This window comes from Vanessa atalanta, chromosome 8 (assembly GCF_905147765.1).
Source record: "Vanessa atalanta chromosome 8, ilVanAtal1.2, whole genome shotgun sequence".
NCBI lineage: Eukaryota > Metazoa > Arthropoda > Insecta > Lepidoptera > Nymphalidae > Vanessa > Vanessa atalanta.
Window position 1 is genome coordinate 8475856 of NC_061878.1, and position 24326 is coordinate 8500181.

The 24326-nt window shown below is 31.3% G+C and overlaps 2 protein-coding genes across 2 annotated transcripts in view; one reads left to right on the top strand and one right to left on the bottom strand.

The window, feature by feature from the left end:
- Nucleotides 1-488: 488 nt before the first annotated feature.
- On the bottom strand, nt 489-1650 carry LOC125065581 (NADH dehydrogenase [ubiquinone] 1 beta subcomplex subunit 10). The gene is made up of 4 exons (XM_047673273.1): nt 1489-1650; nt 1283-1418; nt 785-924; nt 489-667 (listed from the first exon to the last, which is right to left on the bottom strand). Exons 1-4 carry the CDS (start codon nt 1583-1585, stop codon nt 561-563), a joined length of 480 nt encoding a protein of 159 aa, XP_047529229.1. The 5' UTR covers nt 1586-1650; the 3' UTR covers nt 489-560.
- A 6375-nt stretch (nt 1651-8025) lies between these two features.
- Nucleotides 8026-24326, top strand: part of LOC125065999 — an 83199-nt gene continuing 66898 nt past the window's right edge. The window contains exons 1-2 of the mRNA XM_047673876.1: nt 8026-8342; nt 21160-21260. Coding sequence (XP_047529832.1) covers nt 8169-8342; nt 21160-21260 — 275 coding nt within the window. The 5' untranslated portion in view covers nt 8026-8168. The remainder of the gene's footprint in view (nt 8343-21159; nt 21261-24326) is intronic.

Sequence of the window (24326 nt, forward strand, 5' to 3'; positions counted from 1 at the left end):
TTACAGGTTTGATTGACTATTGATGCCAAATACAGACAGTAACTGACAATTTCTTGAAAGTAAAACTAATGGTAATAGGATCTGTAGCTTCATAATGTAGCTATTTGGTCTCAATCAACAATGCAGCTTATTAAATTAATATTTGTATTATATGCTTTAAACTTATTAAAATAATATAATAATAAAAAAAAAAAACAAAATTTTAGTGTTGTTTGTTTAAACTAATATTTTGCAGATGCAGGCAAAATTATAACATATCCAACATCCACACATCTAAATAATATGGATTTTCCAGTGATAAAACAAATTTAATTAATCTTTAATTTTATGACAAATTATTTCACGATTTTTGAATCAAAAATGTATTTTATATAGAAATAGCCAGGAGAGGAAAAAAATTGCAAATTATTTACACAGTACAAGTAGCAATCATAGATAATGTAAATATTTTCAAAATAATAAAAATTAAGGGTAAAAATAGGAGCAAATTATTTACTAAAATTTTTATTGCAAGGGCATTTAATGTTATCTACTTATATATTAACATTTTTTTACTGTATTCACTTCGTCTGATCAGAAAGGGGACCATTACGTCTCTCCCAAATCATACGATGTTTTTGTTTCATGTACGCTTTCCTAGCATCAGCATAAGCTCCAAGGTCACCATCTGTAACATGAATGTATAAAATAAATTTCCTAGATGATTTTTATAAATGAGGAACCTGTGTTGTTCGTTAATGTTAAAAAATAGTGTAATGTATATGAATTGGACAAATAAACTCACATTTGATGAACCAAGCTTCTTCCGCAGCTTTGTATCTTTCCCATAAGGGCTTGCAGACAGTCAAATGTTCTGGTGTTTCATACATCATGCAATCCTCATAACGCATACGCAGAATGTTCAAGATCTCAGAATCAACAGCTCTATAAAAATACAGTTATTATTTATTAAAACCTAATTTGCTTTTGGCTCATGTGAAAGCTCATAGGATCTTTAAAATAAGGTTAAAATTATTCTTAATAGCTTCATATGTATAAAAAATTACGAGTTACTTCATTGTACACCAGGTAAAACTATTAAACAGAATACTGATAAGAGGGATAGACATCAAGAGAGGTTCGAGGCTGAAACAGTGAAGAACAGTAAGGATATAGGTAATATTAATTAATTTAATATCTAACTTTACTTAATTAAAAAAAATAACATTGAAATTTAATATTGTTGATCGCCAAAAATTTCTTATTAAAAGATAAATGATTTAGTAAACAAGGGAAAACTAACCTATCACGTTTAAACTGCAAATTGGCTTCATAGTCGCAAAGCACATCATCGGTATAACATTGATCGATGGTTGGTACACGGCGATACTGCTTGTGATACCACGGATACTTCTTCTGGTTTGGTTCCACGACCTTTTCTGTAGCACAACAATTATATTAGTACCGTACTTACATAACAGTTAGGAGCGTCGAGTACGTGATTCCTACCTCGCATCCATGTCACAGGAGCATCTATAGTATTATATACAGCGTTTATAAAAGATCTAAATACATTATCGTCTGGAGGATGATCCCCTTGAACCATTTTGCTAAAATGTTATCGATGTCCCTACCAAATGGGACATTCATTAATGATTATTTGACAACTTGACATTTCTTATGAATGCGACATTGACAAATATTGCTTATGACAGTTGAGACAGTGCTTCAAATTATTTTAAGATACCACAGACAACCATTTTGACGAAGACAGCTTTAGTATCACTAAAAAAAAACAAACAAAATATCAGCTAGTACCTATTGTAATAAGCTAATATTATTAATTGAATTAAGTAAAATGCAGGATAGAAAAAAGTTTTCACTATTGAAATATTTTTATTGGAACTTATCTATGAAATGTGAATATGTAACGTCTAATTTTCTATAAACATTATTTCTTTAAGCATATACAAATTATTCGAATGTATCTCTTAAGTTTAGATAGAATTGATAATATCTAAAAAACATATTTCAGCACATTAATGACATTAACCATTCTTCTATTATTAAATAAAATCTGAATGAATAAAAAAACTAACACCAAGCCGGAAAATTTACCCACAGAATTGTAAAAACCGCATGAATATTCATTGTTTATAAAAATTTAGAGATGAAATGTATTTTTTTTTATATATTTTTATTAACTGGTAGTTCCCAGACTAATAAACGTATTAGTATAGTAACTACTATATATATTGTACTCACGAAACAAAAAAAATATTGAGAAAGCTATTCAAGTAAAGGTCTTTTAAATAATATATAAAATTTTATATTTATTCAATAGAGTTAACTGTCACTATAAAAATGGTGCTGTTTTGAATCTTAATAACTTTATAAGTGTTTCTGTGGTTTTAATCGTTTCTGCGCAACACGGTCCAATTAAGCACTCGAAAATTTAGTGGTGCTTGTCCGGATTTTCACCGGCGATTTTCGGTTAAGATTCACGTGTTCATTTGGGTCGTTTCACTACATTTGTCTAAAATATTATATTTAAGTGTATTAATTAGAATAGTTAAAAACATCTGCGGAATGTTATTATAGAAACAAATACACCAAGAAAGATTTATCGACTATGCGGAGTTAGAAACGGAAACCGTAGATATTTCATAGTCAACATAAGCGATAAAAAAAGTATTATTTATGAAATTAGTTATATTTTTAAACATACCTTTTGTTTATTAAAATTGAATTTCATCTTAAATTATATATATTCAATTAAATTTTAATATGTAGTAGTAGTTTGTAGATAGATGTTGGATCTGTAGTTACTTGTATCACCGTTACTATCGCTATACATTTATACCTTTGGGTAAATTCAATAAACCTGTTGGTTTAGCGTTAGTGGAAGTAATAGGATGGCGTTTTAAAATTATTTTTCACGATTACTCCAAAGATTGTGTCTCAACTTCAGAAGGACGGATATACCTACCAATAATTTGGAATTTACATTTTTTTTCTGATATTTGCGCAGTTTGTCTTCTGTTTCTCTTACGGCTTTGAACATTAGTCTTATACGAGATGAGGCCAACGTATGTAGCATCTCACAATAAGGTACATCTTCATTCCCAAGAAAACAGTTTGAGTCTCAGATATCCTCAATTATTTTTTATGTCCATAAATTTGGGAAATATCTACTTTTAGTATTTAATGAAAAGTTTAGAATTATATCTTCATTGCCAGAAGTTTGCTCTACATAATTTGTTAGTAAGCAAGTAAGTAGGCATTGTGTAGTACAATGCAGTAAATTTAATTATTTTATTAACGTACGCTTAATAGTTCTTGTATGATTTTCTAAAAGCTAAACTGACAAAACCTTGTGTGGTTTGTGGTTGCCAAAGTTTTGTTCTTTTTTTTTTTAGAAGATTTTTTTATGTATATGACAAGGGAATGTATACTATGCACCCAGTCATACATCGCCAATGCACCATCAACCTTGGGCACTAAGATGTTATATCCCTTGTACCTATAGTTACAATGAACAAAAATACTAAATATTTCTTCTAGGCGGTGAAATATATTGATGAGTACCGAGGTGGAACCCACCCAGACGGGCTTGCATAAAGCTTTAACACCGAGTTAAAAAAATAGTCATGTAATAGACAAACCAAATCGATGACCAAAATTTATTTTAAAATATAAAAAAGAGTCAATTAAGTGTCCCCGCGTGCACTGTGAAGATTTCAAATTTTACTTTCAGTATTTTTATCGAAAAAATTGAAAAATAACATTTTATTTCTAGTGGAGCAGGGTTTTACCTCAATCTATTTATATTATACATGAAATTATTTGGTCACTAATTAAATTACAACAAAGTATTTGTACATTTCACCGTATAATTGTAAATACCGTTAGATTATAATCTATTTCGCGAGATTGTAAACTGTCAAACGATTTTGAACGTAAAACAATGATGACAATATGTTTATTATTTATTTATTTAGTAGGCATTATTTTTGGTAGATAATAATCGGATTTAATTTCAGTTGAATCACCGTTCACAATATTTAAACAAAAATCCTTTATCTGTTCTCAAGGGTTAACAGAACCCTATAGGCTTACGTCAACTGACAAAATATTTTTTACACCGTACTTCCTACAATCGTAATATCATGACCCAGACGTACTTAAATGATGAAATTATTAGGGTTAGATTTTTGCGTTTGGTGTGTTTGGGTGTAGTTCAATAAACAAGACCGTCATTATATGAAGGTTACTAAACGAACTGTATAATACCGTACTGTTCTTTATAGGAACCATAAGCTCTATTAAATACTAGTTGTCGTCAACGGATTCGCTCGCGTTTAAGGGAATGGTTGTCATGTGTTAGGCCAAAAAGTAGCCATGTCCTTGCTTGGAGTTCATGTTTGCTTTGGTTTGGTAGTAAAAGAGCGACAGACAGAGTTAATTTCACATTTATAATATTAGTATAGAAGTATAGATGTATTGTTCATTTAAAATGATAAATAAACCATTATATAAGCACAATATCTCAATGTTATTTTATTTAAAGTTCATTCTTGTCACATCTCCTTTAAATTTAGCGTCGTCTTTGCCGTATTAAGTGTTATAAATTTTTCACTTTACACATCTCGCATTTTCCGCCTCGTCTCTAGTCACGTTCCGGGACGGTCGTGAACCCGAGACAGCATAAAATTAATAGCCGTGCGTTTATCTTACAAATTCCCTTCTTATGGAATGTTTTAACTATTTTACATAGAAAAGACCTTTGGATCAGTCCCAAAGAAATGTACGAAGTGACACTCAAATGTAATGATTTAAGACTTTGTTTTTACTTATATAATACGTATATATAATGTAATGAATTCAATGAATACGTAAACTGATTTTTCTAGTCGGCTTTATCACTGAACTGGTACATACAAATTTACTAAAACGTATATTTTCGCCGATTTTGAATTATTGTTTTATTTTTCTAAAATATTAAAATTTGAGCAAATAAATAAAAAAAAAACAAGCGGTGTCTTTTCGTCAACATTATTTTATTTAAAAAAAAATAAGTCTAACATTTACCGTGAAATTTGAAAAGTTTAATATACTTTTAAACTTTAGTTGTAAAATTATAAAATTCTTTAACAGAATGTTCTTATTAGTACCTATCCTATAAATGCACGAAATATATTTAGTAAAAAAAAGTTGATTTCTAAAAATTTTACTTCATTTAATAGCATTTTCTTTTTGTCTTTAAAAAAGTAGTAATTTTTAATAACTAATTATAAGATGAAAATTAGCATATTTAAATATAATATCTTTAATTCAAAAGATCAAAAGTATCATATTAATATTAATGTAATCTGAATTAAAACTTTCGTTGTGTGAAAGCGATATCGTCCTGTATTTATATACTAATGATTACTATTAGCATTAGCAGCCCGTAAATGTCCCACTGCTGGGATAAAGGCCTCCTCTCCCTTTGAGGAGAAGGTTTGGAGCATATTCCACCATATTATAATGATTACTATAACCTGTTGTTTTGAATTAAACAACAACTACGACTAGTACCTACGTACTACGTAGAAACTACACTGCCAGGCTAAAGCTTCCTCTCCTTTAGAACAGAATGTTTAGAGATAATTGCAATAAGGCCGGTTGATAGTTTCAAAGGTCACGAGTTAATCATTGTTTTGACTCTAAAATAATAATACTGATAGGACAATAATGTTTATTGTGCTAAAAACCTTATCAGTATGACAGACATCGTTAGCATCGTCGCAGAGGTCTCTTTCAGTCATCATATCCGAAAGTAGGTATGATATTGTATTCTTTGTAAAAATATATAGTGTATATAAAATAAGTACATATAGTAAAAAGATTATATAAACTTTAAGATGGAACGATCCTATTCATTTATAATTCCCATTAGCTGTTTTTGCCACTTAGTACGCATCAAAGTATACCAAATTTTCGACATCCGACACTTCGCCCGCATTTAATCTACTTTTTTTCGTTAATACGACAATAATTTATATACATATTACATACTAGCAGTGTACTCGATGGGATATTCCGTTGTAAAGTTAAACCGATTCTTTTAACGTGGATTTTTGGTAGCTGCGTTATCTATGGATCAATTTCCATACTAGGTATTTCAAAAATGACTAACTTTCATATAATCTTTCATCCCCATTTAACCACCTTATGGGATGGATTTTTAAGAGCCCTTAACCGACTGTCTTTTAATCAAAAACAGATGACTAATAGATTTCAATAATTTCAACGTAAAAAAAGGCTATCTTCCTTATATGAAGGGTAATTAACGTTACGTTTTGTTCCCAAATACACCTCGTTAAAGGATGCATTTTCTAAGAAGATGAACATCCATACAAACTTTTTTTCTAAGTTTCACCCTCTTAGGTGATGAATTTTTAAAAAGATTTAACATCTGGCTTTTATACGTAAACGTAACCCTAAACACCGATTTCCATAATTACATATAATTTACAAAAACGACAAACTTTTACTTATAAACTTTTAATATAAATTTTCATCCTAAGATTGACCTCAAATGTGAGGTGTTTAATTTCCAAAATAAACAAAAACATATATCTTTAACTTATTAACATAAATAATGACGAATTTTCATACAAACATTCACGCCCTAGGGAAATAATTTTGAAAAAAAAAAAAATTCTTACTTATCTCGTTCCATAAGGAATTCCTATGCATAATTTAAACCTGTTCACCAGACACTTATATTAAAATTAGATTATCTGCTCTTACCCTCTCTGTGATATACATTACACAGAATTACCCTTTAAATCTTGTGTATAATATTGAATCTACGAATATATAAATCCATACCATATACAATATATATACTGCATATAAGTTAACAAAAAAAAATCCATACCTATATACATAGTTCTCAAGTTTTGGGAAGGGATTAAATCCCAATACAGCTGTTAGTTTGGGATTCAAGGCTAACATAAAATTGTAATTACTGGTTATTTATTTAAAAATATTTATAGGATAAAGGCTTATTTCATCGAATAAATAATTTTGATAAAATATAAACGTCTTCCAATAAGAACATCCACTTACGAATTTTTAAATCAAAATAGTATATTACAGCTTGCTCATTAGATATTCGCGAAGCGCTTCAACGTTGCTTAATAATTAGCATAGACTATTTTGGTCCGATTTTAGAAGCATGATATCGAAATTCGCTGACCTACATACTTTGATCATCGTTTACTAAGGAATTACTAACATATTGTTTTCAAAATATACTCTTTATATTTTTTTAAATTATTTATACATTATTTTACCTATCTGATTTCAGTTTAAGTGGTAATATTTTAATCTCGCGTTGAGGTTTTAATTTGAGAAGCTTTCCCAGCTTTTTAAGCCACCGTCAATGAAAGTCATTGAACGGGGGCGGGCGCCGCGCAGGCGCATTAACTCCTTTATTTTCGGGTTGCTAGGCCAAATAAAAAAGTTTTCAGTGGAAAATTTTAACATTTCTATAAGACTTATTACTAATTAACTTTGTACACAGTTACTTAGCTTACCTTACTATTTACAAAGTTAATCTAATGTAATATATAAGCTTATTAATTACTAAACAATATCTCTGCATAATTTTTATTTTGATATTATTAAAAAATAAATTTATCGTTAAATGCACATCATTGTTTCCAAATTGGCCCGTATAATTATAGCCATACAAATATACAAATCGATTTGAAATTAATTATTTAAAATATAAGAGGAGGTACATTTATCGTATAATTTGAAAGATATATTTAGCTATGAGTCTATATTTCAGTTCATGCCCTTCAATTACAAAATCACGTTTGACTGAACTAATTAATGTAACTATTTATGTCAAAATTCGTCAAAAATATTTTGTTTACATGGCTGAAAAGTGAAGGAGTTTTCGAACCTGGGTATAGCAGCTTGCAACCCGGTTTGACAGAGTCAAAACCGGCAAGCTGTCATTTCATTGTGCGTTAGTGTGTGGTAGCGTTGTGTTGTGTCGCAAACCGTAGGGTCCGCCGCGGCCCTAGTGACCGAGAGAGCGTTGCGCGTGTACTGTTCAGTAGCGTGTCGCCCGCGGTATTCGGCCATTGTCGGTTCACGCTCATGAATGCGAGTGCAGTGTCGGCAAAATGCGGTGGCGGGCGCGCGCGGCGCCTTCCCGCGCCAAAGAACGCGCGAACATCAGCTTCTTCATCTTCATTATGTTCTTCGCTGTGTTTGGTGTAATTGTGTTGACTGAGTTGTTGTTACTCGAACGACCTACGCCAGGCTCTACGAGATCGCGGTATAATGAAGATCTTCAGGTCAGACATCAAAATCACTGTTGACATATTTCTTTGTTATTTCGTCTGTACGGAAATCTTATATAATTAATGAATTATTGCTTATCTATGAAAATATTGATAAATGTGTTTATTATAGACTCGTTGGAGGGAAGAACAATATTTAATAATAGAAGGTAAATTGACAACAAGCGATAAAAACATTGTTATGAAAGCTTTCGCCTTCCAGATTGATAAATAATATTTGTTTAATTAAATAAGATTTGTATTCATTTAATGGAATATCACAGCATTATATCATGGATATATTTATTACTAATTTCCATATACATTAAAATATTATTCAAAGGTAAGTTGCGCGTAGAATATTGTCTATTTATAACTTAATATTTAAATCCACAATAAAATTTTCGTTGTATAGAAAATAAACACATGTTAAAATAAAAAGTTGTTTCACTTTTTGAAATAACCGTAAATTTAAATTTTTATCTGTTATTGTGTTATTTTCTGTACTAACACCGTGCTAAATTCTCGTACAAACAATATTTCTGTATGAGAAATACAGTTACCGGTCAAATGGCTAAAAGTCTTCACGGGTCATTGCCCTATCGTGTATCGTTTGATGACACTATATTTGCGTATTATTATGAAAAACTTATACTAACTTATATTATAGGTACATAATTTAAATATTATTGGTACCTAAATATTCGTATTTTTAATAGCATTGGTAAGGGTACTCGTAAATGGGTCACCTGATGGTAAGTGGCCACTAAGGGCACCGGCAACTTTTGATGTTATGACCCGTGCCTCCAGTTACACTGGCTCACTCTCTCTTCAAACCGGAACTTAACAATACTAAGTATTGCAGCTTAGTGGTAGAACATAGGATGAGTGGGTGGTACCTATCAAGACGGGCTACCGCTAAAGACTTCTCTGCTAAGCGGTTGTTTAGATAAACAAAAATTTCTCTAGTTATGTCAATATTGATTTAACATTCGAAATAATTGACTCCATTGGGACCTTAATCGTATTTATAGGTGCATATAAAAATTAGGTAGGTATTTAAATAAATATGGAACAGAAAACATAAAAGTTTCCAAGATCTCTCTGAATAATCTGATAATTAGTTTTTATTGATCGCATATAAAATACAATTGCAATTAATTATTGATCTTTAAAAGTGATTGAAAGGCTTCTTTATACTTTCGTAATTATATACTCAATAAAATTTGATAATAAAAAAAGTATAATTGTTTACAGGTATTCAAACATTAGATCGATTACTATTTCAATTGAAAAATTTTGGTAGTTTAATTTTAAAACTCGCTTTCTATATACATTATACTAAATTTCGCTCGCGGTTTCGGCTGCGTGTTCGTCCATCCTTGATGTTCAAGCTTTATTCCAAATTTCATTGCATTGAAATCGTAACATACAGACAACATAACAAATATTATATAGAGAACAAATAATTTTATCCCATGTGTAATAGTATAATGAAATGTATGAATATATAAGCAATAAATACACAATCGATCGAGCATGTTTCTTTAAAAAAACCTAATTCAGTAAAGATAAATTACGAGCATCTGGTGTCAATTACGCCAATCGTGATAAGAAAATTCGTTTCGATTTTTTTTATTTAAATACACTTAACTCCTTTCATATAAAATAAGGCGAGTTACATGTTTAATATTTATGTATTGTTAATAATAACACAGAAATATAAGTATGTTAATTACTAGTGGTCGTCCGCGGCTTTGCTCGCGTTAGGTATAAAAAATAAGTAGCCTTTCCTTTTTTGGAGTTCATTTTAGTGACTTGGCACTGAAAGAGCAACATACAATCAGACAGAGTTGCTTTCTCATTTATAATATTGGTATCTACAGATAAAAAAGGGTATAATCAATTATAGAACCATAACCAGTACCGTGTTATTTAACCGGTAAACGGACTAAGCGGCCGCAATGTTCCTCTAGGATACCATAGTTTCAATTTCATGTAAAAATTCAAACGGTCGTGTAGCTTCTATTTCGAACAGTTTACTCTAATAAAACGACGGCCACACTTTTTCTTCGCTTTATGAGTTCACTTAGAGCGGCAACTGTTTGTAAAAATAAATGTGCAAAGGGGTCTCCCCCTCTAAAGTAGAAGGAATATCCATTATTTCCAAACGTTGGTCCACTGCGGTTTGGACGTAAACCTTTGATCATTCGACTGATGCACAATGTTATTCTTAACCGCCGTGCACCACTCCTTCCGTTAAAATACAACTTGACATTATACACAAAGTTCTGTATACACTGTACGTATTTTATGTATAAGTGATATTTTGCAATTCTGTATAAAACATTTTAAAAAATATTTAGTTATTCTATTATCAAGCTTCAATCGAACTTGAATACAACGATTACCTTATAATCGGCCTGTTTAATATATGTATATCTATATGTATGTATATACACGTGAAAAGAAAAAGAAATAATACCCATACAAGTTTTTTAATAATCGTAAATCGTTTATCTATATTGATAGAAATCTATATTTGTTTACGTGTTCGATCGATTCGATCTTCTTTTTTTTTTTAATTGTCTTGCGCTTGATTGCTAGTTGTGACGTATGACATCGTAAGGTAACCTGCATGTAAAGTATGGTATTATGTCTGACTTGTACATATATCCGCCAATCAATAATGGAGCAGGTTGGTGGATTTAGTTCCATATCAATTTTTAAAAGGTCAAGTGGTCCTTGTATGGCTGTAGTTTTACGATCTGTTACTTGTTTTACGAAAATGCCTTGACGTTGTAAGTCTTCTTCATGAACACCAACAAAATTCCTTCACAATGACCCAAGATTGGCCTACATTCTTTATCAGGTATTTTAATTATGTCATTTGACATATAAATATCCCAAAAAAAGGATTCAAATGTCACTCAAATTAAGCCATTGCACATGTGTATATCCAGGCCTTAGTATATAAATATTTGCGGGCGTGCACACAATTCACCAAAATCTCATGTATAAAAATGTGTATATAAATACCTATATAAACATTTTAACACACATATATCCACATATCATTTTTAATATTTTTTCCTGTTCCATTTGCGTCAAGACAATCTTGAATTGCGCGTAAGCTTTATCGCGCGAGTTTTAAGCGAAAAAAGATCTGGAAAAAATATAAATTCGTAATACCCTCAGAAATCTCATCACAGTGTTTCTGGAAGATCACATTGTGATTTTTAGGACTATATTGATGAGATCTCTTATCGTATTACTTGTGATTATGTTTATAATGATTACGATAAAATATGTCTTGGCTATATTTATATATGATGTTTACTTATAATAGTCATATAGCCAGTACACAAAACTGCGTACAAATATTAATGTGTAATTAAAATTTGTACGCAGTAAACTACGTAAACTACGATCTTCCTAAATAATAATATATATTATTTTTATGATATAGGTTGGCAAGTGGGCCACCCGATGGTATGTGGTCATCATCACATTGGCGCTGTAAGAAATAGTAACTATTCCTAATACAAGCTAAGATGTATTGTCCCTTGTGCCTGTAGTACACTGGCTCACTCAGTTTGCAATTATTAAAAAAAAGTTTTTTTTTTATCAATTTTAGTTTTTAATTATTTTTAGTATTAAATTAATTAACAGTATTTGATATTTGTAAGGTTTATTATATCTAAGACGGCGTTAATTAACATTTTTATAACCCTTCATAATTGCATTCGTTTCGTTTATTTTCATTATATTTTGCACAAATGTACAATTAAAAATGTCTAGTGTATTTGTTATCTGACGAAAGATTTCAGTTTTTTTTTTAAATTTTAAATTAAAAATAATAATAAAAAAACGAAACGATATTTTGTACCGTTGCAATTTCCACCGAAATTACGGTTATGTTATCTATGTATCTATAAAAAAAAATAGTAACAGCACGCTTATTAACCAAATAAAATAAGTAGTGGTTGTCACAATTTCTGAGCCTGCAGCTTGATTGCTTCCTCTTCGATAAAAAAGTAATGTTCCACATTTGGGAAAAGGCCCACTTTTCTAGAAAATTTTTGCCTTCCACCACGCTGCTCCAGTATATATTCACACCTCCTCAACTCGGCTCGATACAAAGTTCTCGTCGCCATGTTTTGTTCACGAGGTTGATTATATGTATGTATATTATACTAGCGAACACGGACGCAATGCTGATACTAAATATACTTACAGAATGTTCACATAAAAAGGGGCTTGGATGAAATACAAACTTCCAAACCGCGTTTTAACCCCCTTAGAGGTGGAGTTTCGTAAGATTCCTTCTTAGCGGATGTCTACATCCTGTAGGGATACCTACCTGCAAATTTCAAGTTTGTAGATGTTATCGTTTCTGAGATTTCGTGATTAATCAGTGAGTCGTATTTCGCTTTACACATATAGATTATACTATTTTAATAACAAATTGATTGTTACTTGGTGGTAGGGCTTTGTCCAAGCCTGTCTGGGTAAGTACCACTTTATCAGATATTCTACCGCCAAACAGCAGTACTCAGTATTGTTGTGTTCCGGTTTGAAGGGTGAGTGAGCCAGTGTAACTACAGGCACAAGGGACGTAACATCTTAGTTCCCAAGGTTGGTGGTGCATTGATGATGTAAGGAATGGTTAATATTTCTTACAACGCCATTGTCTATGGGCGGTGGTGACCACTTACTATCAGCTGCATAAAAAAAAACTTACGAGTAACGAGTCGTTAGAGTTTCTATAAGTTTTTACGTCACATACATGCGTTTCTTAAACATGCGCTTATTTTTTATTCGACTTGAATTACGTCATGTATTCTGTAATCAATTGTATCACCCGTGAGTAAACAAGTGAATGAGAAATCCATGTTGCTTGCACGGATCTGAACCATCTTCTATCAACTCGGCATATCCACTAAACAACCTCGCAGCAATCTGCGTGCAATGCGAATTTATATTTCATTAAATGAGCTCACGCGCGAATAAAGTATCCCAGTAACCGCTAGGATCGTTTGTGTTTAATGAAGTTAAAAATATATTTCAATTCGTGAACCGTTTACGACGCGACGATTGAAAGAGGAAGGCAGAATTGACGAGTACGAGTGGGCAGTTGTGTTAATTAACATTTCTATGCATTCGAATTTCAAAATATAATTATCTAATTATATGCTTCTGAAAACACACCGATGAAATGAAGAAGCAGTCCTTATAATTATGTACATTGACTTACTAGCATAGATATTATCGAGAGTTATGGACAGCCTGTGTCATTTTTATCTACATATCAGTTTCCAGTATTGATCAAGATTTTCTTTTGTTTTCTCTTTTTTTTTTTTCATTGGCCCAGTTGCTTACAAAGACGCAGGTTTAGGCCTGTTTCGAACCGATCAAAAATCTTTTGAATTTGTATGTCAAGAAGTATTCCGAGTTCTGACGTATTTTATTGAGCTTGATTTAATTCCAGCTGTGTCTGTTTTCCGAGACGCATGTGAAAGAAAGAGAGAGAGAATAGATGTTACAAATGTGTTTGCGCACACTTGTGCATGTTAACTATAGGTGCTATCACCTGCACAGTTGGCTAGACCTTGATATTTACTGCTGTGCTGTGACAGACATCCGGCAAGGGAGACTTTATGACATTATAAGTTATAAATATGCATTGAAATAAACAATTGTATAATAAAACCTTGTCATTTTTGTAATAAACACCATTATTATATTTTACTAACAAAATATGTCCAAAATAGTCACTTAACTTTAAGCTAATCGAGAAAAGTAAATACTAAAAATGTATAACTACACATGCTTACATTGAATTAGCAACGTTAAATTTCAAGACGAAGCAACAAGCTTGAGCCTGATCTTCTCTAAGTCCTTTAGTTCGCGTTAAGGCTTGCTTTGTGAGAAAATGATTTAGACTTTATATATAATACTCATAGTTTTTATCATACGTATACGAAAATAATGATTTATCTTAACCTAATAAAGTACTCTGTGCTCACTGCTAATATAAAAGTGAATTATTATAGTGCAAAACTCTTTGGTTTTATTTTTATAACAAAATATATAAACTAAATACATAATTGTGAGTCAGTAATTTGTAATAATTCCAAATGTAAATAAATTGTAAATTCAATAATTTCGTACAGGTCTACGACAAACCCGATCGAAATCTATTGACGTTGATCGTTAAAAAATCATATATCCGCAAAATTCGTATAATCGATATATTTGACAATAAATTCATAAAATTCAATGACATAACAGTTCAACGCCATGTTATACGATTACGGGAGCATTCAAAAAGTGTGTTCCATTTAATCTTATCTATAACAAATTTATTAATGTTTATGAAAAAATTATATGGAAAGTAAAGGATAATCTGTATTTTTTTTAGTTGTATTTATTTTATTATAGCGTAGCCGGGCTTTTATCTAGTGTACAATCGAAACAAGCTGATTTTCTTTGTATTTTAATTATTCGATATTTGAATTCTTTCGTGAAAACATTTTAGTCGGATTTTATAAACATTGTTTTATACGAGAGATAGAACCGCCTTCCGATAGTAAAAGTATATGGACGTCAGCATGAAACTAACATTGGGAATGATAGCGTTTCAGTCTTTATAACGATATTAGGAATCTATTTGATATATGAATTGATCTACATAGTTTCCTCAGGGAAGTAATATTATTAAAACGTAGCTATAAAATGTTTTTATTTTGTTAGTAGGTATTCTTAAAGCACATAAATACATAGTATATCTCCGTTATGTTAATTAATAGTTCAATAATTACATTAAATACCTAAGTAAAGTTATTTTATTATTGAGTGTGTTAATGTTATCCACACAACTAAATGAAATTGAAGTGTCTGTTTGTTATATAAAAATAATAAATGCGTATGAGTGTTTGAATTATACAGAAGCAATTGTAACAATTTTATTTTATTTTTTGTCTATCTGCCTGTTTATCTTTTTATGTCAAGTATACCGATTGAATCGAAAGGTCTGAACCGATTTTGACGCGACTCTTACTAGATAGACAAGTAGTATTTAAAGTAGTTAATTAGGCTACTTAAAATTTTAAAGTATAATAGCGTTCCAGGATATAATATATTGTTCGGATAGGACAAACTTTTAGTTCGCTTTAATATATAAAACCAAATCATAGGATTATTATGCTCAAGTTAACCAGCTTGTTATTAAAACATTATTTATCGTGATCACACAATGTTTTTAAATTTTTCGGACCGATCAAAAATCATTGAGCATTATCTAAAGAAAACCAGCCTGGAGCTATAAAGCCTTCGGGTTGATTGATCTCGTTTCGGCCGTGTCGGATTACCATTTCATTGAGTTACGAATAAAATTTTACTACCTTTAAATTTTATAGAGCTTAATGCGAATTATATGATATTATATAACGTCAAACCAATATTTTAACATGATTACTTTTAATATTATTAATTATATTTTATTATGCATTTAAAGTATAAATTTTAAGTGGAGGAAACAGCGTACTTCAGCTTCTTATATAAAAAATTATATTATATCTGTACTAATACTATAAAAAAGAAAAAGTAAAGTGTCGGTCTGTCTGTCTCGCTTTAACGGCCAAACCACTTAATCAAACTTGATGAAATTTAGTTTGAAGCAAGTTTAAACTCCAAAGAACATAGGCTACATTTTCATACCTAACGCTTACAATAAAACGTAAGCGAAGCCACGAACGACAATAAGTATGATATATGTAACAAAACCTTCGAAATGCGCTGGAGATTTTGGCATAAGTTGGTTTAGAAGATTTTCAATGAGCAATTGCGAAATATTTACGTTATATTATTTATTTGAATTATAGAACGATAATCCTTAATTTTTATTTAGAAAAGTTTATAAGTTAAAATGTATATTATTCATGAAACTTCGATACGGCAGATAATACAATTTTCAATTGGCTGCATTCAATCCGCCCGGCTGTGCCTTCGAAGTCCATTAATTTTATTAGGAAGGAAGACGTCTGGGTATCCGTACAATAGATAGCGGTAATGGATATTAAACGAGATTGGCTAATATTATTTATAGGGTTTTATCTTTTTTATAATTACAATTTTTTCAATAAAACGTAAAGAGTAAATCTTCGTAAGTCATGTATTAATTTCTACGTTAAAGTATATATGTATATCACCGTAGAATGGTAAGTACTTTGAGATTGTAATCTATATCGCGAGATTGCAAACTGCCGAAATATTGTGAACGGTGATTTAACTCAAAATATAACGTAAAAAAAAACGATAGATGATATATCGGTTTGGTAACTTTAATTAGCTTCTGTAGATTATATTATACCGAAAAGTAATGCGTTATATTGTAAGCAGTACATTACGATTAGCAATCTCGCGAGATAGATTATAATCTAACGGTATTTACAATTTTACTGTGACACATATTTAACAATTACAGTGACATTTTTGATTGAAATTTACGAGTATCTTTGAATTGTTTGGTAAAGTTTACCGAGGATTTAGAATATATACACAAAGATAATGAAATATTGCAGTAATTACAACGTTAATAGTAATTAAGTGTAAGGCATATCTAAAATACGAATAGAAATATGTGATGATCAGGTTCTAATGTTATGGTGTTCTCTCTCTTTCTTCGGACTTCACATAGACGCAGAACTTGTCATTTTATGTAAAGTAGGCGGTCTAGCGCTGAGATTCTTCGCACCCTTGCCCGGCCGGACCGCGACCATCATCGACTTGCCGTGGAATGTCTTGCCCATAATCGCTACTCTGGACATATGCGGGTTAACGAATGCAGGCCGTAGCTCTTCGCACCAGTAATGCTGCTGCCCGTCAACGATCTAGTTAAAATTTATATCATAGGATTAATAAACAGAGACACGTGTTTCGTTCGTGTTTAATAAAACCTAACTCTAAAACATTTTCGTTTAATTAAAAAATATATAAGTTTCCATGCTTAGTTCCTTTACAAATCAAAGGAATGAATTCCATTTGTAACAAAAATAGTGTTTACCTACTTTTGAATTAAAAAATAAGTCTGTCTATACCCTTTCTACCCACGGACACGATACGGACGTGTAGCCACTTAAATTCACTTAGTGTTTGAATAAATTAAGACCTTCATCACCCGCACTTGCCCTGTACGGATGTAATTCGTATTCGTTGAGTCCTATGCAGTTTATTTGTGCAAAATGGTGCAAAAATCTGAATCGTCTATTCAAAAATTCCCGAATGGATTTTCATACGTTTTTTTTAAATTATAATATAGGCAGGCGGATGGACAAATGGACCACCTGATGGTAAGCGACATGATAGACATTGGCGCTCCAAGAAATATTAACCATTCCTTACATCTCCAGTGCCACATTGTCCTTGGGATGATGTTGTGTACCTTGTGCCTTTTGTTACACTGGTTCACACAACCTTACCGGAACACAACAATAACTATTTTGCTGTTTAGCGGTAGAATATCTTATGAGTGGGTGGTACTTACCCGAACTTGCACAAAGCCCGGTTTTCATCAATGGCCGGAGTGATTTATGAAGATGGTTTAGGTGACTAATTTTGTAGTAGCTGGATTACATAAACAGTAAAAGTCACGTCTTAAAAAGCGGTCAAATTAAAGTTTAAAAAGTTCCATTCTGTATTTATTTTATATTTAAATATTAAGTCACCATGCAATGAGCTAGCGTTTCTGAAATGAGACCGTTTTAACTAACAAACAAAAATAGCCGGCTATTTGTGTCCGACTGTAAAACAAAGGCCCACTTGAACTGAGGGTTTATACAACGCGCGCTGATGGCTGGTTAACGTCCGTCGCAGAATTTCAGTTTAGAAATGTAGGCTTCCTCACCTTAATGTTTCTTTTAGAAAGAATCCCTAACAAGTTTAAGCGCTTTTTTTTTAACTTCAATGCAATGACTTCGTTCAAAAATGGGTCGCTTTCCGAGTTTAATATAATTGTTTGAATATATATTATTATTGTATAATTTTAAGTATTTTCGTACGTCTGTTGATGAACCTCCTTGGAATTCTTGGAATTACAACCAATAAAACTTGTATTTATAATATTAGTACAGATATAATGTTCTCCGTGCACTATTACTTGTGGATGAATATTTCTCTGGTCTCATAATGAGACGCCAAAACCGACAAGATCAGAGACAAGGCAAGGAAACGATTTCATGTAATAAATGCCAATGGCTCCTGTCTATGGTTGGTTACTCTGAATTTCGTAATGTATAAACCCAATTACTGTAATGATAATATCTATTGGCCCGTATTCTGTAGCATTATAAGCTGAACTAAACCAATTAGATAGCTGTTAGTTTTCCCTAAGATATACTTAATAACTTGCAGGGTGTATTATTATAATATTTTATTTTACATTTTTAGTGAGAACACAGAGCAAATATAAAAATATTCACACATTTAAACAGATACAGATACGCACACATGTACATGCATTCTATAAAAATAAATTTAATTTAATTCAGCAGACTTCGTTATGATTTGTCCTATAAATAAATTTACTGTAAAAATGACGACTATTTCCAATTGGGTAGTTAACGAGAATTAAACCATACGTAATCTGTTTCTAATAATAAGGCTAAATTTAGGTGGAGCTGAATACAACGCGCTCATCACGGCCACACGTTTTTGTGTACGACATGTGAGTAAGCATAATTAGCGAATATTCGATTCTAATCGCCTAATGTTTGCTTTGTCATTCGAAAACTCTATTTGACGTTGATCGAGTGGAACATATCGAGAATCGTTGCTCGATAAGTATGTTTGTTAACGATGTTGAGTTAGCTATCGTTATTTATTTAAAAATAACTAAGGTTTTTTTTAAAGGAAAGATTTTTGTTATCCTGCGTAGTTTATTATTTTTTAATTTACCGAAACGAATTTGATGACCAAAATCCGATCCTCATTATCGAAGTTGCCGGTTTGTTTCGAGTTTACGTTAACAACTTTACTAAAGATCGCGATTGAGAAAGGCGTTTTCATAAAATTAAGATATTGTTTTTAGTTAGTTAAATTACATTTTTGAAAATCAATCGTACAATTTTGAATTTCCAATACTTTTTAGTTGGTTATGATGAAATCAAGTAGCGTTTAGATCACTACTAATGTCCATTAAACCGATCCGTTCATTCGTACAAGTACGCTTGGTATGACGCGGAACAAATCTAGCGTGTTATATGGAACCAAGTGAACAGGATATAAGAACATCGTTTAGATTGAATTTATCTTTATATTCACTGGTGGTAAGGTACCCGTTTCTATAATAAAATTCCGCAGATATTTTTAACTTTGCCTATTCATAAATTCAAATCATTTGTAAAAAATACATCAATAAAAAAAGCACATTATTCAATACAAGATTATATATGAAGATGATAAAAAAGCGTGGAGTTAATACTTTTTGAATTTCAGGCAGGATGTATTATATACATATGTAATTGTATTTAACTAACATAACTTTGTATTTTAAATGTTGGAAAAGAGTAACTACTGAGTTTATTTGCCGGCTCTTCTCTGTAGAATCTACATTCCGAACCGGTGGTAGCTTCACTTAAGATAGTTTGTAAAAAGACGATTCAAAAGTGCTCGTTGAATAAAGTATATTTTGATTTTGATTCTTGATTTTGGTAAGGCTTTGTGCGAGCTTGTTTGGATAGGTACCACCCACACATCAGACATTTTACCGACAAACAGCAATACTCAGTATTGTTATGTTCGGATTTGAAGGGTAGTTGAGTCAGTAAAACTACAGGCACAAGGAACGTAATAAAAGAATATGCTATAAAATAAAATTAAAAAAAAAAACACTTCGTTTTGTGAATCTTAAAGTCCTCCTGAATTACTAAACCAGTAGTAATCTCCTAAAATGTTGACGTAACATTTTCCTTGGTTCTTTCTATCTATTTTATATCTATGTCAAAGTGTTTATCCTGTTCGTCATTTACTATTCCAAGATGGATGAAGGAAGAGAGAAATCATATTGATATGTAAATGTAAAAACGTATTTTCCATACTTTATATACCCCATATTTTTCTTATGAAGTCTTACAAATAAAAACTTCTACACCACGATATATCATGAAATATCATAAAATAAACTTCTAAAGACGTAACCGAGCTTTTTTTTATCAACCAACCTTTTTGGTAGTTTTTATATCGAATTAGAAAAAGGAAACAGTTTTTTAACATAATTATTACAAAAATGCATTCCTATAATTAAGTCATTAAATTTGAATAAAAAAAAACTATTTAAATAGATAACACTTTTACCATTTTTATCTGTAGCCTCGACTGTTATTTTACAAACCTATGACGAAAGTTTTAAAACGTAAATGTGGAAGGAAACAGGTTCATATCTAACATTTGACTTGACACATAATTATTTTCGGTCTAATTTTAATTGTATAATTATTTATAGTTTTGCGTTGGCCCAATGACAAAAAACAACGTAAGCACACAAAATTTTGTAATAACACTTCCATTTACTTAGTTATCAAAACTGCTCATATCAATAGGCAATTATGATAACCCAGAAATAAGTATTTGAAAACATGCATAATCGTTCATGGAGAAAATTGTGTGTCGCAGTGTAATTGTAATACTTAATACGCTACTCTATAAGTATCCATGGTTTGGTAACAAACCGACTCCAAGCAATAGAACTTTAGGACTAATTACAATCAGTATAAGTACGAGTTTGGAATGCTATTTATTGATAAGAATTCAAAAATATTTTTTATTATTTTAGGGTTGGGAAGGAAGAACAGAAACTGGTGGCGAAGGTGCGGAGCCACCGCCACCGGCGCATGCGCCGTTGGACGCAGTCTGGCAGCCAGTAGCTGGCACTCGGTAAGTCAAGTAGCAGTAACCCAGTTCGAGCCCTTTACTTTGCCCACATTAATATTGATGAAGCGTGCGCTTTATATCTAGGAATTTTTTATACTATATTTATACTCTGTGATGCATAATGATATATTCCCTCACATGAGCTCTTCAGACGTACTCAAACACAGAGGGATAGAGTTTAATCATATAGTTAGTGCTTCTTACATTATATTTTATTGCTTATAGGTAAAGATATTGTCGTTACAACATTTTTTGCTGGAAAATCTTATAAATTTTTAGTATATGGATTCAATAGAGTTAGTTGTTAGGAATCTTGGGGTCTATTTAGATTTTAAATTACTTTTTGACGAACTCTTGATACATCATAATCTTACCAAATAGAGATAATTTTGAGGATCCAAGGAGTTTAAAATTGCAATAATAATCTATATTGCAACACAATAGATACAACTATAGTATGGGACTGTGACTCCTAAACTAGATTTAACTGTATACCTAGAATAGGTATCACTGCCCACCCATAACTAAAAGTACGTTATTACGTATATATATACACACTCATTTTCTTATCAATTCACTTAAGAAATCCATTCTCAAATATGCTTCAATGGTTTGGAATACTCAATATGAAATTTAAATTTTATTTATTAAAATAAACATTGTTATTATTTTCAATGAGAAAATATTTATTTGATTCAATTAAAAGGAAAGACCGATCACGCTGTATACATAACATTATCTAAGTACTGTAACTCGGTTCAGTGTGATATAAATATAGAAAAAGAAAATTAATACCTAATATAAAAATATCTTTGCAAGAATAAAATAAAAACAATAATTTCAATTTATATTTTTGATTGTACTTGTTTTGTTTAATACATTTAGCTTAGCAATAATAAATATCTTTATTGAACACAGAAACAAAGGAAAAAAAGCAGACTAAAAATAGTAGTTCATTTAATATACCGAACTTTTTATCTTATATACCGTCACACCACACTACTTAATCCTGTCTTATGTACAGACTTCAAGCCACTATTTTACCAAGTCAGTTTATTTTTATATACAAGTTAAAGGTTGGGTTACAAATACGGGACACTAATAGCCTTACTTAACTTCTTAACCGCTGAAGCTAAGCTCAGCTTTAGAGGCCAATCGGTGCTGTTTGATATAAAAAATGCCAAGCTATCATATATATATATATATACATAAATAATCATTACAGAACACAAGCAGAGTCGCGTGGTCTTTCTATACGTGATAGACTTAAAAACTATAAAATATTCGGCTTTCAGTAATGGACGGAGTGATTCATGGTGAAGGTTTTGTTGTATAAGTCATTAAGTTTTTATACAAATTATATTTTATGGAAATAATTTTTGGAGATCTCGGAAGAATCGTGCCGACTGAGAGCTTTAGCTGCGTGTGTGAATATGTACGACTATATAGACGTTTTATGCAGACCCTTACCCTTTCCCGTCTTATAACTGGTAACTAGTTTTATCAAAAGAATCAAAAAGTGATCTTGGTGTATATGTTGACATGATTGAATCCGCCACCGTTGGGCCGAATACCATCTTCTGTTGGAAGGCACGTCTGAAGTGTTTGACTATTAATGAATGAAATAAAAATGTAAAAGTAACTTTAAGTTTTACTTTGAATTGGGTTTTCACGATACAATAATCAGAGAAATTTTACATATACGATCAATTTTACGATATAGGCCAAATCTCTTGGGGCACATAGGCTCCTTTCATTAAATTTGGTTAAACTTTGGTATACGGTAGCAGAATTTTGTATTTGTTGTTTTCTCGCTGATTATAATAACTCGTATCAAACAACAATGAATACAAAGTATTATAATTTGAAAATGAATGTTGTTTATAGTTGATGCATTAATAATTACAATTCAGAATCGTAACTGCCTCCTGCGTCGCGTGAAGTGTAGCCTTCCCAATCTCCTGCCTGCCTCCTCTCCGCGCCTACTATTTTATTAAGAGCACTCCAGGGCTAAGACAGATAACGCCACGTACTCCTATAATCTAGGATGAATAAGCCGGGTCTGTGATGTACGATATTCATCTAAAGAAATCATAATAATTACTCTGGAAGGGATTATATTATATAAGAACACGAAAGAAACGTATTTCTTTTTTATTAAATTCGTGCTACATCATTGTCGTGACATGTCAATGTCAATGTTGTCCTTTTGAAATAAGTAACATAATCATCTGCCATCTTTGTCACACTTAAACAAAATAAATCTATCTTGTTCTGCTTTAGCACGATGGTCAAACTTAGTGCTGCTATAATAGTTTTTATTAATTTTATCAAAAACGCCTTTTTGGTATTTTTATGGTCACGTTAAAATCTCTATCAAATATGATACATTTTCCTTAAACTACTGCTACCAGATAGATCCTCCTAGAAGAATATTAGACTACATACGTATCATCACATTGTCTTGGTAATAAAAGTGAACGAATTCAGGACTAATAGCTAGTTTTATTATTAAATAGAAACGTGTCAACATAATATAAATCACGATTAACCCAATAAGTATGGCTAAAATGTAAACATTTAAAGTAATAAACGCAAAAACCATCAGTTATAGCGAATATAATTTGAGCGAAAACTCCAATAAATCCGGCGGCATTAAATATTGCCATTAAAACCTACGAACTCTGGCGTAGAGCCAGGAATTGTTCCGTCCGATCTCCACTTGTTTCGTATTTATTCGTTGGAATTCTCTTATAACGTAACTGTCAAAGATGTCGGCTAAGTTATAATTGCATTCATAAGTTAAGTGAAATAAATATAGTATTTTAGAAAAAAAAATGTATTGAATATGTACATTGATTTATCGATCGTATTATTATTATTATTAAAATTATTGGTAAATCTAAACAAGTTGTGGAAATAATGGAATTTTCGCTATATAGTCGTGAAGGTTCTATGAATATTCCGGTGAAGTTTAATTTCATCCCGATTCGTAGAATTGTTGTATATTATAAAATTAGTATATATGAAATTAAAAATCAAATTACATTGGTTAATGTAAGTACTAAA

What these genes read in the sequence shown, in the direction of transcription:
- LOC125065581 (XM_047673273.1), bottom strand. Translation starts at nt 1,585, where the DNA reads ATGGTTCAAGGGGATCATCCTCCAGACGATAATGTATTTAGATCTTTT. An exon ending in TCCTGTGACATGGATGCGAG is followed by an intron (nt 1,419 to 1,488) that starts GTAGGAATCACG and finishes GTTGTGCTACAG; the next exon opens with AAAAGGTCGTGGAACCAAAC. An exon ending in TTGCAGTTTAAACGTGATAG is followed by an intron (nt 925 to 1,282) that starts GTTAGTTTTCCC and finishes GTATTTTTATAG; the next exon opens with AGCTGTTGATTCTGAGATCT.